Source organism: Phoxinus phoxinus (genome assembly GCF_949152265.1).
Source record: "Phoxinus phoxinus genome assembly, chromosome: 1".
NCBI classification, from domain to species: Eukaryota; Metazoa; Chordata; class Actinopteri; order Cypriniformes; family Leuciscidae; genus Phoxinus; species Phoxinus phoxinus.
In genome coordinates, this window is record NC_136876.1 from 6,264,473 (window position 1) to 6,285,443 (window position 20,971).

The 20,971-nt window shown below is 37.4% G+C and overlaps 1 protein-coding gene across 2 annotated transcripts; it reads left to right on the plus strand.

Annotated features, from left to right (window-relative positions):
* Positions 1–9,619: 9,619 nt before the first annotated feature.
* On the plus strand, positions 9,620–20,541 carry LOC306999851 (GTPase IMAP family member 6-like). 2 transcript variants are annotated; one of them, XM_079614906.1, is made up of 3 exons: positions 9,620–9,809; positions 13,805–14,548; positions 16,554–20,541. In XM_079614906.1, the coding sequence occupies exons 1-3, from the start codon at positions 9,689–9,691 to the stop codon at positions 17,306–17,308; spliced, it is 1,620 nt and encodes a 539-aa protein (XP_079471032.1). In that variant the 5' UTR covers positions 9,620–9,688; the 3' UTR covers positions 17,309–20,541. The 2 variants fall into 2 exon arrangements, with proteins under 2 accessions (XP_079471032.1, XP_079471033.1); XM_079614907.1 differs by lacking the exon at positions 9,620–9,809 and adding an exon at positions 11,039–11,053.
* Positions 20,542–20,971: the final 430 nt, after the last annotated feature.

Here is a 20,971-nt window from a genome sequence, read left to right on the forward strand (position 1 = left end):
GGTTATGTAGCCTAGGTTATGTAGCCAATATCGTGTGTAACTTTTTAGACGCTCCCTATATTTGCGAATGCCGACCGCCAAACGCAAAGCAAACTTTATACCAGTTAATCTCTAAAAGCGGTTGTCTGTGTTCTTTAATGTGGTTTACAGCTTCACAGAATAGAAAACATGAGAGTGCTTGTGGGACAATAAAGTGAAACCATAACTGTTTAAGATACGTACCACTCACTCACCGTACAAGACTACCAGGATCCCCCAGAGAAAAACAATCTTCTTCATTTCGCCGTCGAGTTCCGCGAACCCTGCTTTAATAAACACGATCTTGCGGAGGAGGAATCCGAGCCGCACATTAAACCGAGCAACTGAGTTTTACTCGCTGTTCTTGATTATTTTATAGAACTTGAAGAGGAATCCGTCGTGCAGAACTTAAAACCGAAAGTAAAAGTGTCTAGTTTCCCGATTGTTTTAATGACGGTTCTTCTTTTGTTCACTTCACACCCATCCATCCATCACAACAGTATTTTCCGTGTCCGGACAGCTTTAAAGTATCCAGCTCTTTCATAACGAGTTTACATTATGGGAAGTACTTTCGGTTTGAGGAAGTTCCACTCAAAAAGACTGGACCATCATTTCAAACCATAAAGCCACTATATAGTAGCCTATACTCCTTTATCCATCAGTTTGACTGAGCTGTACAAAAATCCTCCATGTTCTGTTGCAAAATCATTTTGCTATTTTAATGGTATAACAAGAATATCTATGTAAGAGGAATATAAATCTTTGAATATAAACCTCTTTGAATATTTCCCTACACATTTTCCAACTTTCGGATGATTATCATTTTAGCCTAATCATTTGCACAGTAGCCTACAATTTTTTTTTTCTTAATTAAATTGAATAGAAATTATGCAACACACTAAAAAATGCAGTTCAGAACAGGAACAAATTAAAATGTTAAATAAAATATGAAAAAAATATTTTAACTCATGGCATACATTTTTATGAATATGGCTTTTGTACTGTGACCAAATAAAGTACAAGTTCATTGTCATTTGAGAAAGAGAAATAATATATATATATATATATATATATATATATATATATATATATATAGTTATAATTTATAGCCTATATCAACAATGACATATAATTATGTATAATAATAATGATAGATAGATATTGATTGATTTAAACTTATTCAATAAATGTTTGATTAAACAATGGAATGATATATCAGTCTTCATATTTATTATTACTTTAGTAATATATCAAATGAGAACATTAGTTGCTTATTTTGTCCCACAAGCTTATTTACATTATGACCTGTTCTGTAGCAGCTGTCTTTATCTGTATCTATATATCTATATCTATATCCATATCCGTATCTGTATTTGTATCTGTATCTGTATATCTATATCTATATCTGTAGCCTATCTGTATCTGTATCCATACAAGTAAAAATACTGCTAGTTACTAGTCACATTCTTCATTGAAGTTCCTCCCACAGCGGTTCAGTGAAGCTGAGATCCAGATCTCTCTCAGGATCTCTACACGACTGATACCGGAGAGGAAAGCAGTCAGATGATCAGAGGAAACACACACCGCTAACCAGAGGTGCTCGTTCTGAACAGGAAGATTGTGTAATGTTCAAGCGGCAACCTCTCTGTCTCTCTCTTGAAACCAACACGGAAGTGAGTTAAACTGCACTTCATCGACTGGCCACTGGAGGCTGGATGTTAAAGTGAGTCAAATCTGTATCTCCCCCATGTTAAAATGCCCAACTTTACAGCAGAAAAACGTCGAGCTTGGGGGCGTGGTTTCAGCAACCAGCACCTCAGCTCAATGTACTGTCACATGTGGTAATGTCACAGAAGACGAGTGTTAAGAGTGTGAAACACACACTGACTGTACGTCACGCACACAGAGACTCTACACAACCTGAACTACTAAACAAGGAACTGCACCTCGGCTAGTTTAGAGACAGGCGTTCTCAGAGAGTTGCTCTTTCAGGCTTTTTGTTGTTTTGTGGTGCTTAGTTGGGAAGTTATGTTTGGCTTTACAGCAGCTCGAGAATAAAGTTATTGTCCAGCTAAAGTTAGATTTGATTGATTCACTTCCTCGCAACGATCATTAGTTATTAACTTAGAGGCCGCTAACACGACACTGTTCTAACAGAAAACCCTTAATGCGATCCGGCCGCTCATTTACACAAAACAGTGCCTGGTGTCTCGAGAACGCAAACCATGAAATAAGTTCCAAGATACATGCCTTGAAAAATGTACAATACAGAATTTGTTATCAATTCCGCATAGCCACGTGAACCAGAATGATCCCGACAATGTTTTATCTGTACAGAGGTGAAGGGAAGAAGGCCTTCACAGGGGAGAGACTAGTGGACACCTCAGGACTGCGGTGTCGTCGTGTCCAGGTGCTGGTCCTTCATCAGATCTGGATACGGCCTGGATCCGGTGGACTTCGGTAAACCTTGGGATAAACAGAGACACTAAAATTAGCAAAGACACCATCCTTCTTATGATGTACCAAGTACATCAGGATTTATGGGAAGTGTAGCACCATCGCCAGATGTTGATAGATAAGGCATACATGTTCTATTTTGTTGACTTATTGCAGGACTAAAAGGTTTCTTGACATTTTGCTAAACTCAGACGAAACAGGTTTTGTGATTTACTGCATTCCATAGTGTCTTCCCTTCTTTTTCAACACATTAACGTTTGCTGAAAGCTTTTAGCTGATTCTGTGCGTAGATAAGAGAATACATCCCGGGGTTCTTTAATTTAATTATCGCGTCTGTTTTATTTCACAGGGACGCCCGCAGTGAGATTTCCTTTCATGTATTGTTATAAGCCGAACACGCAAACATGTTTTACACCCCAGGAGGTCAAACAGGTCACACACGTATCTCGCCCGTCCCACACACACACGCCCGGTGGGGGCAACAGCAGACACACACACGCACAGAATTCTAATAGTGAGAAAAACGTTGTTTTGTGAGAATGCAACATTCTGTTTGAAACGGCGATTAACAAGCATGCAGAATCTGACGTAGAATGCGCTTTTGCCGGATTAAAACAACCAATAGAAACGCATAATACCTAAAAATCATTATAGTTCCCTTTTTCATTATCTAAACTCTAGCATATTTGGTATGGTCGCAAATCAGGAAATTAGACGAATTCGAATCTGTTTTGAGAAACAAGTTATTATGCATTATGAAACATTTATTGAAGTGTAGAATAATGTCAGAATAAAACTCCGGGCCTCCCCACGCGCTGAATAGGCGTGACGTTCAGACAAAGGAAATCTTGGCGCCACAAAATTCCCACTCGTGATTGGCTCCCAGACTCAGAATGGGCGTGCTCCGGGTTCATTCATATTTTGGAGACGAGCCAAAGTTAGTTAGTTCTTTCTCTAGTTCTTCACTTCCGCTCTTCAATTCTAGTTTTCCACTCTAGTCTCCAAACTCTAGTCTAACGGCTAGGTTCGCTAACTCATAGCTTTAACTTAGCTTCAGAGAGCCTTGCTCTCCGTTTACTTTCCGTTTCTAAGACTAAGTCTTTATTTTTATACAAGTTTAAAGTTACTTCCTTGATCCAGCGTTTTAACGAACGAAAGCTTAGCGCCTCCACCCTGCGTCAAACCAACCACGGACGCACGCAACCCGGAAGCCCGCGAGGTTCCAAAAAGAAACAACACGAGTACCAGACGACTATCCACACGACAACACAGTAGGCTAAGTCTGATCTGATCTTTGAAACAACGCTAGTTAAGGTTGTCTGAGCATCCTCTGGTCCCTTGATTATTGAAAGTTTTCCTTAAACTGTGTACTCTCTCTCATACCTCACTCACCTGAAAATCCGATTTTCTATGCTACCTTCTTAAAAACGCTCTACCACATTTTTAAACATTGCATAGTTTAAATATTGCCGATCCGATCACGTGGGAGGTAAATCATCTCCATTATGGCCAGATGGATGTGATTTTGCTTGCCAAGAGCTAGACGGATCGAAGTGTTGAGGTAAATATTATATGTATACGCCTTAGTGGTTAAAGTGGTATTTTCAAGTACGACTGATTAAAATCACTCCCCTTCCCTTTATGAATTAGTATCACGAGTAAATCGGATACATATTCATATAGGTTCAAGGCGATACAAGCCCATATTTAGAACCATTTTAGAGCGTATGCAAATAATATTCATCAAAACCATGATTATTTAATTTCCCATTTGAGTGCTAATTTCCCCAATTTATACTCAAAGTCAGTGTTACTACAGAAGTGTTCCCGGTCCCGGCTGATCGAATCTATGCAGCCTAACATTGAGTTATAGAAGTCTATAATGTGTTATGTGTATGCTAGGCCAAAGAGATTTTAGTCTGTTAGTCTGTTTTTAGTCTAGACTTGAAGAGTGTGTCTGCTTCCCGGACAATGTTAGGAAGACTGTTCCAGAGTTTTGGTGCTAAATAGGAAAAGGATCTACCGCCAGCTGTCGATTTTGATATTAGGTATTATCAACTGGCCAGAATTTTTAGATTGCAGTAGACGTGAAGGACTATAATGCGGTAAGAGCTCGCTCAAGTACTGCGGAGCTAAACCATTTAGTGCTTTATAAGTAATCAGCAACATTTTTAAATGTATACGATATTTTAAAGGGAGCCAATGCAGAGTTGACAGAATGGGGCTGATATGGTCATACTTCCTGGTTCTGGTAAGAACTCGAGCTGCTGCGTTTTGGACTAGCTGTTGTTTGTTTGTTAAGCGTGCAGGGCAACCACCCAGTAGAGCATTACAATAATAGCCTTGAGGTCATGAACGCATGAACTAATTGTTCTGCATTATTCATTGAAAGCATATGACGTAATTTAGATATATTAAGATGGAAAAATGCGGTTTTACAGATACTAGACACGTGACTTTCAAATGAAAGATTGGTATCAAAGAGCACACCCAGGTTCCTAACCGACGACGAAGACTTAACAGAGCAGCCATCAAGTGTTAGACAGTACTCTAGGTTATTACGTGTGGAAGTTTTTTGTCCAATAATTAGAATCTCTGTTTTTTCTGAATTAAGTAGTAGAAAATTACTAGTCATCCAATTTTTTATATCAGCTATGCATTCCGTTAATTTTGTGAATTGGTAGGTTTCGTTAGGTTTTGAAGAAATATACAGCTGAGTATCGTCCGCATAACAGTGAAAGCTAATTCCATGTTTCCTAATGATATCTCCTAATGGTAGCATGTACAGAGTGAACAGCAGCGGTCCTAGTACTGAGCCTTGTGGTACGCCATTCTGAACTTGTGATAGATAAGACATCTCTTAATTTACTGCTACAAACTGATAACGGTCAGATAAGTATGATTTAAACCATGCTAGTGCAATTCCACTAATGCCAACATAATGTTCGAGTCTATTTAAAAGAATGTTGTGGTCAATAGTGTCAAATGCAGCCCTAAGATCAAGTAACACTGATAAAGAGATACAACCACGATCGGATGATAAGAGCAAATCATTTGTGACTCTAACGAGAGCTGTCTCGGTACTATGGTACGGTCTAAATCCGGACTGAAAATCCTCGCAGATATAATTTATTTCTAGAAAGGAACACAGTTGTGAGGATACTGCTTTTTCTAGTATCTTTGACTAAAAAGGCAGATTCGAGATTGGCCTGTAATTGACTAATTCTTTAGGATCAAGTGTCACTTTTTAATGAATGATGGTAAACATAATTTTAATTACTTAAATATGTAGTAAATTACAATTAAGTTTTTAGTGTAACCTTAAATGTTATTTTTTTTTGCACCTTGCAGTGACTAGTAGGCCTACTTTGCAGCATATAGATATATTCGCGCTTTTTTGCACATTCCACAAACAATGCAGTCCTACTGTACCTAAACTAGCGATAACACACCAAATATAGAACATTTATTCACAAGACCAACACGCTAATAATCCACATGAAACTGATTAACGTAAGCTGTAACTGACTGTAATAACGCTGACCAGGGACGATTCTAGGATTTTCATTTTAGGGGGGCTAAGCCCCCAACTTTTAAAAAAAGTAACACTTTCTGCTCACTATTACCTAGTTTCATTAACATGCATATGGCAGGGTTTTATAATCATAAATGCGAGGTAGACGAATGCGAGGTAAAATGGTCCTGAATGTGAGGTAGACTAGTTTAGGGGGTTTGGGGGGGGTTTCCCCCGAGAACATTTTGATTTCCATATATCTGCATAATGTGTATTTTAAGATGTTTTGAAGGCCAAACAAATTGGATAACAACAGCTTTAAAACCATGTCAGTGGGCAGTTGATATTTCTCTCTCCTCATCAACATCACACTATCTTGTGTGACAGTATCTTGCCCTGTCTCTTCCCTTCCTAAAGCTGAGCTTTGACTGATATAGGCTTTTCATTTTTGTCTGTCAGTGAAGAAAGTAAACATATGGGTCAACTGATGCCTAAGAATCATATTCTCAGACTTTTTACTGAAAGCGTAAAAAGTTTCATTTACTGAAAGCGACTAGGAAAGCTAGGTAAATAACTATTAAATTAATTCACAATATAGGCTACACAAGCATGATTGATCTTATGCCTAATACAGGGCTTTATAATCAAATAGGTCCTACATTTGAGGTTGTTAGAGGGTTCAATTTTTTTTTCTCTCTGATATGTGTATTTCAAGACGTTTAAAGGCCAAAAAAAGGATAAGAAATAGTTTTAAAACCATGTTAGCGGGCAGTAGATTATTTGTCAATACCTGCTCTCTCCATCACCCTTTCTTATTCTCTCAGTCTCCTCATCTTGCCCTGTCTCTTCCCCTCCTAAAGCTGAGGTTTTTTAATTTACTGAAGGCTACAAATTAAAATAATTCTCAATATGTACACATTCATTATTAATCTTGTGCCTAACATGATGAAAACGGCTTTGTTAATGTGTCTTGTCCCCTCACAATGACAGTAAACTAAGTACATTACATAAGTCGTTACATAGGCCTATTTTCAGTTCAAAATGGCGAAAATAGACAAAAGTTTATTAGGTTGCCTGATCATTTTTGTGATTTGTTTAACATTTATGACCTAAAAACGGTCAAATATGAAATCTTTAGTTTAGCTACTTACATCTTATCTCGCACTCGACCATAAACTGAAGCGCGTCGAGTCGCTCTGCTAAAATTCGCGCTCAGCAGCTTCTGTGAACATAAAGCCCGCCTAGTTTGATTGGTCATCTCAAATATTCTGATATTGACGAGCAGTGACAGACCAATGAGGCTCAGATGAACACACACACGCACACACCCTGTCCTCTGTTTCTGACGTGCGCTCTGCTCGGCACTGTTAAAAGGGCCTAGTGACGCCTATGACGCTGACGTCACTGCCATTACACGATAGGCTGAGCTGCGTCACATGATCAAGTTAGCCGTTATGCTTTCTCCTATGGTTAGAGATACAGACCCTCTCGTCTCCCTCATGTACGTAAGACCATCTCTGCTTGTAGGGACTTGTTCCCAATGCAAGATAATGCAAATATCAAATTTAAAAAAGCCGTGTCAGGATAAATAACTAGCGGGCAATTATCACAACGATTATTTAAAATTAATCGAGAGAGGCTATCGTTATTGTGATTAAAATGTGCTTATATATTTAAGATTAAGCTGTCATATTAACAAAAAGTCAGAGTCTATCTATAGGCTTGTTTGAGATGAGCAAAATCTGCGCAAAACCGATCACCGGTGATCACCGCGAGATGCATGTCGGTTAGAAATGTGTCCGAGTGCGTCCGCCTGGCTCTGATGTCATGCTAACGTATGTCAAAAAACTCTCGCGAGCGCAAGCCATACGTGTCGGATTCTGCAGTTGCACGCAGTTGCTCTCCACCGACTGCGCTGATCAAAAGTACGCTGGGAAACGACTTGCTGACGACACAGCTTAATGCTCATTGGTTTAAACAACCGTGATGTATTTTTCTCTTTTAAAATGATTTTGATTTCGTGTTTTTACTTGTATAAATTATGTGTGAGTATTCCCAAACTCTCTGACAGTGTGATCTCTATATGGGTTATTTGATTGTTGTCATATTTATTAAAAAATATTTATAAAACATATGTAATTAAAGTAAGAAATTATTGATAAACACGTCTTTGGTATGCACTGTTTTTTGTTACAAATTATGCAGGAACAGTAATAGATGAATTTATGACAAAAGCGCATCTCAAAAAAATCTACATCATAACAGGAGTTCTGACTTTTGTCACAAAAAGTCGACACACACACTTTTAATAATTGAAATGTTGGTTTTCATGCTAAAATTTCATAAGAAAACACATAATCTAGTATTTGTCAATAAAAAATTATAAAATTATATTATCTTCTAAAAAGTATAATATATACATTATCCTCTAAAATATAATATTATCTTTTTTTATCTCCTTTTTTTTATTACATTACATATTTTAGTAGTTATCATAAATTAGGTATCATTTGAAAGCTTACGATCTCAGAACTCATCCTGTGAAAACTGTTTTGAAATTGAACATTGTGTTACCATAGAAACAGTACTCTAAATTATTTTATCAGGCTCCTTCCCTTTTGGGCATCATTATGTTTCATAATTTATGATCAAAATATTTTCTAATCTTGACAAAACACATATTGTCAGAAAGGGAGTCTCAAGGTTCCATATTTTGTGACAGAAGTGATATTTGGACAGAAATGTATTCATTTTTTATGGCAGAATGCATACAGTTAAATTCAATGGAATTCAAGGACACCCGGAGGCTATTTTTGGTAATACGCCTAAACAAAATCTCATGGGAACTTCAATTTTTGTGATATCAACTTGGTTAGATATATGGCTTTGATTTTATAGTAATTTTATAGTAAAAACTATTTTGTAAAATATATATTTTATATAAAAGAAAAATATTAAATAAATTATATTTGATTTAATGTACTTTTTATGTACCATAACTTTTTCATATAGGCTACTTAAATTTTTTGAAGTGCTTTCACTTCAGCAATAATCTGCTATTTTTTCCCTTTAAAACAAGACCTGTTGTTAGGTCTATGCTCCAAAGCATTCTTGAATTACAACCATTTAAGCTTGAATTTAGCATTTTAATGTCCATTCTCAAAAAGGGGGGTGACAGTTAATTAAATTACATCCAGTTTGTTAGCAACACCGTGCACGAGCGTGAATCCCGCGATATCCGCCTTTGATCTCGTTGGTGTCTGATACACTCCGAGAAGAGAGAACTGTGCTTTTTTCACTCCTCCCATCACTGCAGCCGCTACTCTCGACTACACTTCAGGCGAGGCGCATCAAACAAGCCTATTCTTTCTATCCAGGGGCGTGGTAAAACCAGTACTGATTACCAGGGCCCCAAGTGGGAGAGATGGCCTGCAATATATTTTATTTTACCTGGAAATATTCATTTCCTAATTAAATTTCATAATGAATGTCAGATGAAATGTAAAGTTAGTGTATTGGCGGAATAACTTTGACTGACTGACCACATTTTGTATACAAAAAAAGTAAAGACTATCTAAGAAGGTTTCACGGTCCCACCCCTTGCTAATGCGCAAATGGTTTCGTCCATCTGCACGCACTTTGTTTCTGTCAGTTACTGTTAGTTGAGCATCTGGTGGAGCGCAAACTTCTGCTGTGGAAATGTCTTTCTCAAAGAAAGCAAAATCAACCCACCAAAAAAGAAAGGAAAAGGAAAGACAGGAGAAGGAAAGAAAACAAAATGAGGAGAAACAATTGGTAACTGACTTCTTTTCAAAGAAAGGTGAGCACAAACTAGATCGCGAAATCTGAGACAACCCATTGCAAGAGCAGAACACACACTTGCAGATGATCATTTGGTTATACATGTAATCTGAGGTAAAGGCTAAATAAATAAAGTGTACACTACAATGCTGTTGTTTGCATACAACACACCATAATAGCCTAATTTGAAACATGCAAATGGCTAGTCATAGGTAGCTTCTATCTATCTATCTATCTATCTATCTATCTATCTATCTATCTATCTATCTATCTATCTATCTATCATCTATCTATCTATCTATCTATCTATCTATCTATCTATCTATCTATCTATCATCTATCTATCTATCTATCTATCTATCTATCTATCTATCTATCTATCTATCTATCTATCTATCTATTGGAAATTAACCTGGTTTTAAACGTTGAAACGCTCCAAATGGATCAGTGTGTACGAGGATAAATGTGTTTGAGACTGTTATGGCGCTGATGTCCTCGGACTGTCATGATGACCGTAAGTTTCGCGGATGAGTTTCGTCACGTGCTCGTTTTTTTACTTTCGGTTTCGGTTTCCGTGTCCGTGTCGCAGAACGACAAAATGGTCCTTGAACGCAAAATAGCGAAGAGTGCTGGTAATGTTGGATTTAACAACAAAATATCTGCATATCCTATGTAAAATATTAACATGTTCAACGTGTATGACATATCAGAATCAAATCTCTTCCTGCTTAAGCAAATTAAGCAATGATTTATTTATGAATTATGCATTTCAAGGAGCGTTTAAGAACTGAGAGTCCCACAAACTGACTGATACACACGCAGGTTTCATTAAAGTTTAAATTTACTGACTTTTTAGCATAAATTGGAAGCAAACATAAGTGTTTTTGTAATATCGCTGCCTTTAACACGATTAAAATCATTGTTTGCCTCAAAAAAGGGCACAGATATATATCAGGCCTTGTATTAAATAGATGAAATATTCAGTAACATCTAATATGTTCTTTATGATTCTGACAATCAAGTTGCTCTTTTCCTCTTAAACATTCATTTAAAATGAGATCAAACCCATGCACTAAATAACATTAAATAAATGCAAACACAAATAGGCACATATGAATAATAGAAGATCAAGAAGTCTGCAGCTTTAAATAGATTTTGGGATGTTTGTGTTATTTTCTGTGTAATCCATCAGTGAAAAAGCGTGTGTGTGTGTGTGTGTGTGTGTGTGTGGTAGGCAGAAGTCAGATTTTCATCTCCTCAACAGTAAATCCATTAAATGATTTGACTCTGTGAAACATTTATCAGTTAGTTTACTGATGTTTTAGGATATTAAATGAGCATTTCAATGTTTGATTTTTCTCTTCTCACATGAGGAATCTAAAAAAAAAAAGGTTTTCTGTTTGTCTTGTATGTTAGTATGTGATATATGAGGCCATAAAAAAATTATTATGCTAATGCAGAAGTAAAATGCAGAAAAAGTTCCATTGTTTTGATGCGGTAACTGATGCTCCAAATGATGTGATAATGTAATTGATTATATATAGTAAGTATTTAATGCTGTATATTATGCAGGATAAGTTCTAATATTTATCATAAATTACATTTTCTTATGCAAAAAAAAAAATATTTTAAGCTTCAACACAGAGAACAACATGAAAACAAACATGATCAGTTAAAAAAACAGTAAATAGAGATAAACAAACAAGCATCAGTCACATTCATGTAAAGGAGAAAATGGATGAACTTATTATTAGTGACGCATAGTGTGAAAAAGGCCCTCAATAAGTTATACTATAACTATAACTATATAGTCAATTTGAAAGCGTTACTTACTATGTCCAGTAGATGGAAGTCCTGCTAAAGTTCACTGCAAGTATACATCGTGCTGACTGTAAACACTGTTCAACCTGATACTGTCAGATCAACATCTTGTAGCAAATATAGTGTATTACATCCAGGCTGAGTTATAACTTACATCCCTTCCAAACACACATGTTAGTCTGGTAATCTTCAACTCAGCTAAAAAAGACCAGTAGCCTATGAGTGAATTCAGTCTGGCAACGACTTATCTCATATCATACTCATATTCACATGACCCCTACTGTTTAATAACCTGTTTATTTAAGTTAATTTCAATTTTCACTGGAACGATGAAGGACTAGCAGAAGACACACTACATCACCTCAGTATAAGGACGTGTAAGGCACAAATATACTTGAAATTATATTATCACACTAGTTTAGTGTTTACCAGCTGTTCCTGAAAGGAATGAAATACTGTATGTCTCCATTTTTTTGAAAGATTTGTTATTAAATGTAATATTATTTTAATTTATTAGTAGGCAGAAACTCAATTTTACTTGAAAATGATTGTGTATTTTCTTCTTACATCATGTTAAAATCGCCATAACACGAAGTAAATGCATAGCATACCTATGTAGATGCAATAACATTAAATAAGCTTAAAATTAGTATGCATTTCTCAAGAAAAATAATAAATAGTAAAATTAAGTGTGCTTGACGATCACAAACAGGAACAAGGAACTAGCTGAACTTATCTTCCTTGAAAGGAAACCTGAAGAGGGCAGCACTCAGACGCTTTTACACCATATATTGTAGAATTAAAACACTTAATACCCAAATGTCAAAAACTGTGCAGCATTAATAAAGCCCCAGTCTTACAAACAGGGCCGGAGTGGGACTCATTTTCAGCCCTGGAGTTTCATGCCTGAGACCGGCCCACTTTAGTTTCCGACTGACTATAATAAAATAATGTAATTAAACCCTCAGTATATAAGTCTGCAATAGTGCACTGTTTTGTACAGCCTTGTAATTCATTGTATTTTTCAAAAATATAATTTTATATTCAGTGCAATAGCCGTACACAGGGTTTTATAAATACAAAGGTCCCAAAAGTGATCTGGCTAGGGGGTTCAGGGGCAAATTATTTTTCCACTGGCATTGTCAAAGAACATAGGCTATGTAGGCTATATCTGTGTTAAATAGGAATCCATTGTAATAAAGTTATTCTCATTCTGGGCACAGTATGCAATAGGCTATTTCTCTACCTGCTCTCCTCTGTCATCTCCATCTCCATCTCCATCTCCTTCTCTCATTCTTATCTCAGTCTCTTTATCTTTAGGCTACCTGTAAATCTCCCCTTCCCGAAGCTGAGCTTTGATTGACACAGTCTTTGCAAACTGATTATTTATGTCGGTTGTTTACAACTTCTATTGTAAAACAGCTGTTTAGTTTACTTGCATCTTATCTCGTGAAGCGTCGCGCTGGGATTCGCGCGCGGCCACGGCTCGCGCTTCTGTGAACATAAATCCCACTTGCTTTGATCGGTCATCTCAAACATTTGACGAGCGGGTGTTTGAGCGCTGAAGCAGCTCAGATGAGAATGTCGGTTATCGTTGCGATATGCAAATCATGTCAGCACTAAATTAGAGTTAATAGGCAATTATTTCAGAACGTTATACACTCAGAAAAATCGGAGAACTCAATGGTGGGTACGGCTCTGACTCATAGGCTATTTGGCCGCTTGAGTTTCTAGAGATTTTTTATTATTCTGGCCTTTTCAGCGCCGCCTTTGCGCCTATTATCCATGTTTTGTATCTCTTATTTTTTGTTCGCACATCTCTAACAACTGACTTTATTTTTTGTGGGGCTGCGAGAAAATAATAATAAAATAGTGGGGCTGCGCTGTGACTGGAGCCTATAGGGAAAGCATTCAACCCAGTGCCATGACAACACCGGCCCTCCTGGCCAATAAAACAGACCGGCCCACCGGGTATTGTCCCGGTGCTCCCGATTAGCCAATCCGGGCCTGCTTACAAATCATTACCTAAAAAGTTGTTTTAGGGGTGGCTACTGCAGTTGAATTTTCCTATTGGACGTTGTGGGGCCCTGTGACATAAGAGGGCACTAGCTCACCAGCCCTTGCCTACAGAGTCTCAGGTGGGTCTAAATAATGTTAAAAAAAAGCGAATTAATGTGACGTTCTCTTTCACAGAGCCTGATGAACAACATGATGTAAATGATCTGAGGATTGTGCTTCTGGGAGTCTCTGGTGCTGGAAAGAGTCCAACAGCAAATGCAATACTGGGTCGAGAGGCATTTAAAGAAAGCAGAACCAGAGAGAGTGAGATACAGAGAGGAAGAGTAGAAGACAGAAACATCTCCATCATCGACACTCCAGGAATCTTCAACCCTCAACTGACTGATGAAGAGCTGCAGAAGCAGATGATGAAGAGCCTGGATCTCTCCGATCCCGCTCCTCACGTGTTCCTGCTCATCATAAACCTGGAGACTTGCAGAGAGGAGCAGAGGAACGTTGTGGAGCAAATCCTGGAGAACTTCGGCGCTCAAGCTATGCGGTTCACTATGGTGCTGTTTATTGGAAGAGACAAAATATCCAGGAAAGAATGGATTCAAATCATTGAGAGTGAAAATATTAAAGAGCTGCTGAACTACTTTGGGGGAAGATATCACGTGATAAACAGCAGAAGTGAATGTGATCCCTACCAGATCTCAACGCTCTTAAAGAGTATTGATGAAGTGGTGAAGAACTATGGAGGACAGAACTACAGCCATCAGATCTACCCGAAGAAGGAGGAAATGAAAGAAGAAGTGAAACTGAATCTGAGAGAGAAGGATTCTGCAGACCAGCGAGATCTCAGGAAACAGGTGGAAAGTCAGAAAGAGATGGAAGGACTGATACAGAAGATTGCTAGAGAAAGTTCGCTCATAAAATTGGGTAAATATTTAGCCATTTGTGGTTTTATTTATTTTAATTCTGAGAGATTTTCACGTAAAAAAAAAAAAGGTAAATTATATATATGTAAGTGATAATCTATGGCTAAATATTGTATATTATATATATATATATATATATATATATATATATATATATATATATATATATATATATAATCTTAAGATTATAAGATATAATATATCTAAAATATACGATATCGAGGCAAAGAACCACCACCACCTGGCCATGAATTATCCTAATGGTGTACCATTACTATGACGTAAATCACACTTTTTAAATTAGCTGACCTCGTACAATATATCTTTTCTAAGCAATTGAAACCCTGGTTCTTTGATGGGAAAATAATTGGTCAATTAAAATAATGTTAATTAACTTATTTTATATACTAGTTCTTTCTTATCTTTATACAATACGATTTTATTTGTAAAGCACATTTAAAACAACCGAGGTTAGCCAAAGTGCTGGACACTGACATCATTTCAGACACATTTTAAACACATGACATGAGAGCAAAAAACACAGTTAAACAAGTGACAAACTAGAAAAATAAAATACAGAAAATAACTCTCAGACTGATTTAAAAGCCAATGAATAAAAGTGAGTTTTAAGTCGTGATTTAAAAATGTCAAGGCTGGGAGCTACTCTGACACACATAGGCAGATCATTCCACAGCCTAGGGGCCACGACTGGAAATGCTCGATCTCCCTTATTTTTAAGTCATGTTCTAGGAACAGATAAGAGTAGTTGGTCAGCGGACCTCAATGACCTCAGAAGAGCATGTATCTTCAGTAGATCATCTATGTAAGCTGGGGCTTGACCATAAAAGGATTTAAAAACAAACAATAAAATCTTAACCTGTATTCTAAAACAAACTGGCAGCCAATGAAGAGAGGCAAGAACAGGCATAATGTGCTCTCGTTTACGTGTTCCTGTAAGGAGTCGAGCGGCAGCATTCTGAACTATTTGCAATCTAGAGAGAGAGGCCTGGTTAACTCCTATATATAAAGCATTACAATAATCCAGGCGAGTGGTGATTAAAAGCATGTATAACCCTCTCCAAATCTTTAAAAGATAAAAATGGCTTCAATTTGGTAAGTAGCCTAAGTTGAAAGAAGCTAGTTTTTACAACAGAGTTTATCTGTTTCTCTAGGTGAAGATCACTATCCATCTTTACACCAAGGTTCGTTACCATAGACTTGACGTAGGGCGTCAGGGGTCCCAGGTCCAATTTGGAGATGCTAGTAGAACTGCTAGGTCTAAAAATCATAATTTCGGTTTTACTTTCATTAAAATGTAAAACGTTTAAAGCCATCCATGCTTTAATGTCATAAAAACAATCTAACAGCCTTTTTATCGAATCCTCACCCTTACTTTTTATAGGCAGGTAGATTTGTAAATCATCTGCATACAGATGGAAACTAATGTTATGCTTTTTTAAGATGGATCCTAAAGGAAGCAAGTAAAGGGAGAAGAGAATCGGTCCCAAAATAGAGCCCTGCGGTACTCCACATGTGACTGGTGCTGCGGGTGAAGTAGAGCCCCCATACCCAACTTTAAACACTCTCTCTGAGAGATATGATCTAAACCATTCTAATGCAGTGCCTTTAATCCCCACACTGTACTCGAGACGCGAGATAAGAGCACTGTGGTCAACCGGATCAAATGCTGCCGTGAGATCTAAAAGCATCAGAATTGTAGAATCTCCAGAATCTGCTGAAATTAAAAGGTTGTTAAAAACTTTTATAAGTGCAGTCTCTGTGCTATGAAATGCTTTAAAACCAGACTGGAACACCTCGAGAATACCATACAGATCTAACTAGGCTTGTAACTGCACTAGGACTGCCTTCTCTAAAATCTTGGACACAAAATAAACTTTAGTCATTTTATCTAATTTTGAGGCCCACTGAGTAAAGGGCCCCTAATGAGCAAGTTATTGTAATTCTTAAAGTGTAAATTACATTTTAAATTCCTCTCTCTTTATCAGATCTGAGGATTGTGCTGTTGGGTAAAACTGGATCAGGAAAGAGTTCAACGGGAAACACCATCATCGGCAAATCTGTGTTTAATCAAGGCATTTCCCCTAAGTCTGTTACGAGACACTGTCAAAGACATGTGACTGCAGTGGAGGAGGATAAAACCATCTCAGTGATCGACACTCCAGGACTATATGATACGTCAGTGAGTGAAGAAGAGCTGAAGAAAGAGATTGTGAAGTGCATCTACATGTCTGCTCCCGGTCCTCACGTGTTTCTGCTGGTCATCAGACTGGGTGTGAGATTCACAGATGAAGAGAAGAAAACAGTTAAATGGATCCAGAAAAACTTTGGAGAAAAAGCTTCTCATCACACCATCATTCTGTTCACTCACACTGATCTTCTGAAGGGGCTTTCATTAGATGAATATATCAGTGAAAGTAATGATCTCAAGGCTCTTGTTGATGAGTGCGGTGGCAGATTTCACTCATTCAACAATGAAGACATGAGTAATCGCTCTCAGGTCACAGAACTGCTGCAGAAGATTGATAAAATGGTGAGGATCAATGGAGGACAGCACTACACTAATGATATATTTAAAGAAGCCCAGAGAAAGATTGAACAAGAGGCTTTTAACCAAAAACTGAGAGACTATGGGCAAACAGCACTAACAGTGATAGGAGGAGGGGTGGTAGGAGTAGGGGCGGTAGTAGGAGGGTTAGGAGCAGTAGCACTAGCAGCAATAGCAATAGCAAAAGGAAAATAAGGGCCATACCCTCATGAAAAGAAAATATAGTGAAGTTCACAACGTAATTTTAGGAGGAGTGAACCCATCTAATCTTTCAATTGACTGCCGGAGCATATAAGCAGCCGCTCACCTCGCTCCGGCATCAGCTGTTCTGGCACAATGACCCCAAAAACTCACACATACCAGAAAACATCTTAAATAAAAAAAATAAGAGCATTAAAAACTAACAAATCTCCCCCCTATATTAATAGTGAGCAAAACACATTAAATAACACTTCATTTTTAACATTTGCTCTCCCTTAACATTCAGAAGCAAAGTATGCTGGGAATAAGAAATCTGTTGTAACTCATTCCGTGAATTGTGAGTGTGTGAACTATTTTCTATTTATCACTGAAACATGGCTTTCAAATGGAGACTTAACTCCGTTTTCGGAGCTGCTACCGCCCAATTGTAAATACCGAAATTCACCCCGCTCTGTGAAGAGGGGGGGCGGCTTGGCTACAATTTTTAAAGACTGTTTTCAATGTCGGGCTATACAAAGAACTGCTTACAACAGCTTCGAATTACAGCTGCTTACGCTGGACTCTAATTCTCCTATTGCTGTTGCTGTGGTCCATTGGCCCCCAAAACCACATAAAGACTTTTTGAGTGATTTTGCTGACTTTTTAGGAGGTATTATGTCAAATTTTGAGAGATTTTTAATTATGGGAGATTTTAATATTCATATATGTTGCCCCCAAAACTTATTTGTCAAAGATTTTATAAATTTAATAGAAGATTTTGACTTGGTGCAGTTGGTTACAAGACCTACACATATAAAGGGGCACACCCTTGATCTTATTCTGTCTTATGGGATATTGCTGAGTGAAATTGAGATATGCGAGCATAGTTTCTCTGATCATAATCCCATCACATTCAGTATGCCTCTAGCACTTAACACTATAAATCTTTGTAAAACTGGCTTGAAGACACGGAGAATCACTGATGCCACCTCTATTACCTTTGCTGAAGCTTTTGAGGAGCTCTTTAATTATCCTGAATTTGCTTCACCAGAACTGAATCCGGATGAACTACTTGATAAATTTGATTCTATCTGCAGTACTATTTTAGACCATATAGCGCCACTGAGAATAAAACACCAAAAATCCACCTCTGAGCCCTGAGACAGATATGCAGAAGGGCCGAGAGGAAATGGAAAAAAGACAAACTACAGATCTCTTATGAGATGCTTACAGACTCTCTTTTAAAATATCAAAAAGAGTTGAAAGTGACCAAAGCAAATTATTTATCTACCCTTATAGATAAGAACCATAATAACCCAAGAGCTTTTTTTAATATTATCAATACTGTTACAAATCCAGTTGTGTCCATCTACCCGAATGAGTCAGTAGCTATGTGTGAACCGTTCTGTAAGTTTTTCACAGACAAGATAGCTGGAATTAGAAATAATACACAATTGACCACTGGTAACCCTGCAGGTCAGTTAAACTACACCGGCAGACTCAGTAAATTTACACCAATCACTATGACTTTTTTAAATGACACGGTGAAGCAGCTAAAACCTACAGGATCACCACTAGACACTATCCCAGCACGACTATTGAAAAAAGTGTTCAATGTAGTGAGTACGACACTCCTACACTTTGTAAATAAATGCCTTGAGCTGGGAGTTGTCCCTGAGCGTTTAAAACATGCGTCAGTGCAACCCATACTAAAGAAGCCAAATTTAGACTCATCTAATCTATCAAATTTTAGACCTATTTCACATCTCCCATTTTTAACAAAAATTTTAGATAAAGTAGTTCTATGTCAACTTGAAACTTTTTTGAACGAAAACAATTTTTTAAATATATTTCAATCTGGTTTTAAAAAATTTCACTCGACAGAAACGGCGCTTGTTAAAGTGCTCAATGACATTTTTCTGGCTACTGATTCTGGAGATTCGGTAGTATTGATACTCTTGGATTTAAGTGCTACATTTGACACGGTTGACCACAATGTCCTACTATCTCGTTTAGAACACATAGTGGGCATTAGAGGCCCAGTCTTACAGTGGTTCCAGTCTTATCTTACTAAAATGAGTTTTTCAGTTAACATTAGTAACTACCGATCTACATCAGTAAAGTTAACATGTGGAATTCCTCAAGGCTCCACATTGGCTCCGATGTTGTTTTCTCTATACATGCTTCCTTTGAGTACTATTTTCAAAAAATATGACCTGAGTTATCATTGCTATGCAGACGACACACAAATGTATTTTCCTCTTAATCATGGAAAGAATCTAGGAGAGATGGCTGATTGCCTTGAGGATGTGAAAGCATGGATGTCGCAAATTTTTTTAAGTTTGAATGAGGAAAAGACTGAGGTTATAGTGTTTACACCTTCCAGTCTATATGATACAACAAATATGAACTTTGGTACCTTGACACCATATGTGAAGCCACATGTCAAAAACCTGGGAGTGGTACAGGACAGTGCCCTGAAGCTGGATAGACAGGTCAATCAAGTGGTAAAAACAAGCTTCTACCAGCTACGAACCCTGGTAAAACTTAAGTCTATACTCTCAGTGTTTAATTTCAAAAAAGTTATACATGCTTTTATCTCTACAAGGCTAGACTATTGTAATTCGCTCTATGTGGAGATCAGTGAATCATCCATTAACCGCCTTCAAATAGTCCAGAATGCCGCTGCAAGAGTACTGACAGGAACTCGGAAACGAGATCATATAACTCCTGTCCTTAAGGCACTACACTGGTTGCCAGTGCGCCATAGAATCACTTTTAAAGTGTTATTATTCGTTTTAAGTCACTAAATGGGATGGCTCCATCATACCTCACGGACCTATTGACTGTTCACCAACCATCAAGAGCTCTTAGGTCTGCCAACCTAGGCCTTCTGGTGGTTCCGAGAACAAAACTTAAGACCAGAGGAGACAGGGCTTTTTCTAGTGCCGCTCCTAGACTCTGGAACAGCCTCCCTCCAGAAATCAGAGCTGCACCAACCCTGCGCATCTTTAAAGTGAGGTTAAAGACATTTTTATTTGATCTGTCGTATGTAAATTGAAATGTTGAAACAATTGTCCTGTTGCTGTTTTATTTATTTTTTTTATTCTCTGTACAGCACTTTGGTCAATGGAAGTTGTGTTTATTTGTGCTTTATAAATAAATTGAAATTGAACATACATTCGCATTTATATGGGAACATGTATGTGCAATATATTTACACAATAAAGGATAAAACTTATATTACACTCCACAAACAGCATTACCAGCTTCACTTATTACTAACCAGATTTACTTTATTTCTGTCAGACGTCTACAGACACTCTTATTGAGAATTAACAGAGGTTTAACTCTTTTTGTTTAACCCTCCTCTGCTGAGATCTTCAGAGATTTGATGTATTATTTTATCTTCAGTTGATTTCATCTAAGGCTGTGGCTGAAGTCAGTTGTAGTTTGTGTTCTTATTTCTCTTTCTTTCAGTGCTTGTTCGCAGCAGGTGTTTGAATGATCAGGAACATCACACTAACCTTTAAATAACATTCTAGTAACATTAAGGAACCTGGAAATTTTTTTGTTCTTGGAATGTTACAAATCAACTTTCCTAGAATATAGAATTTTACAGATGAAACTCGAAAAATTTGAATACCGTGCAAAAGTTAATTTCAGTAATTCCAATTA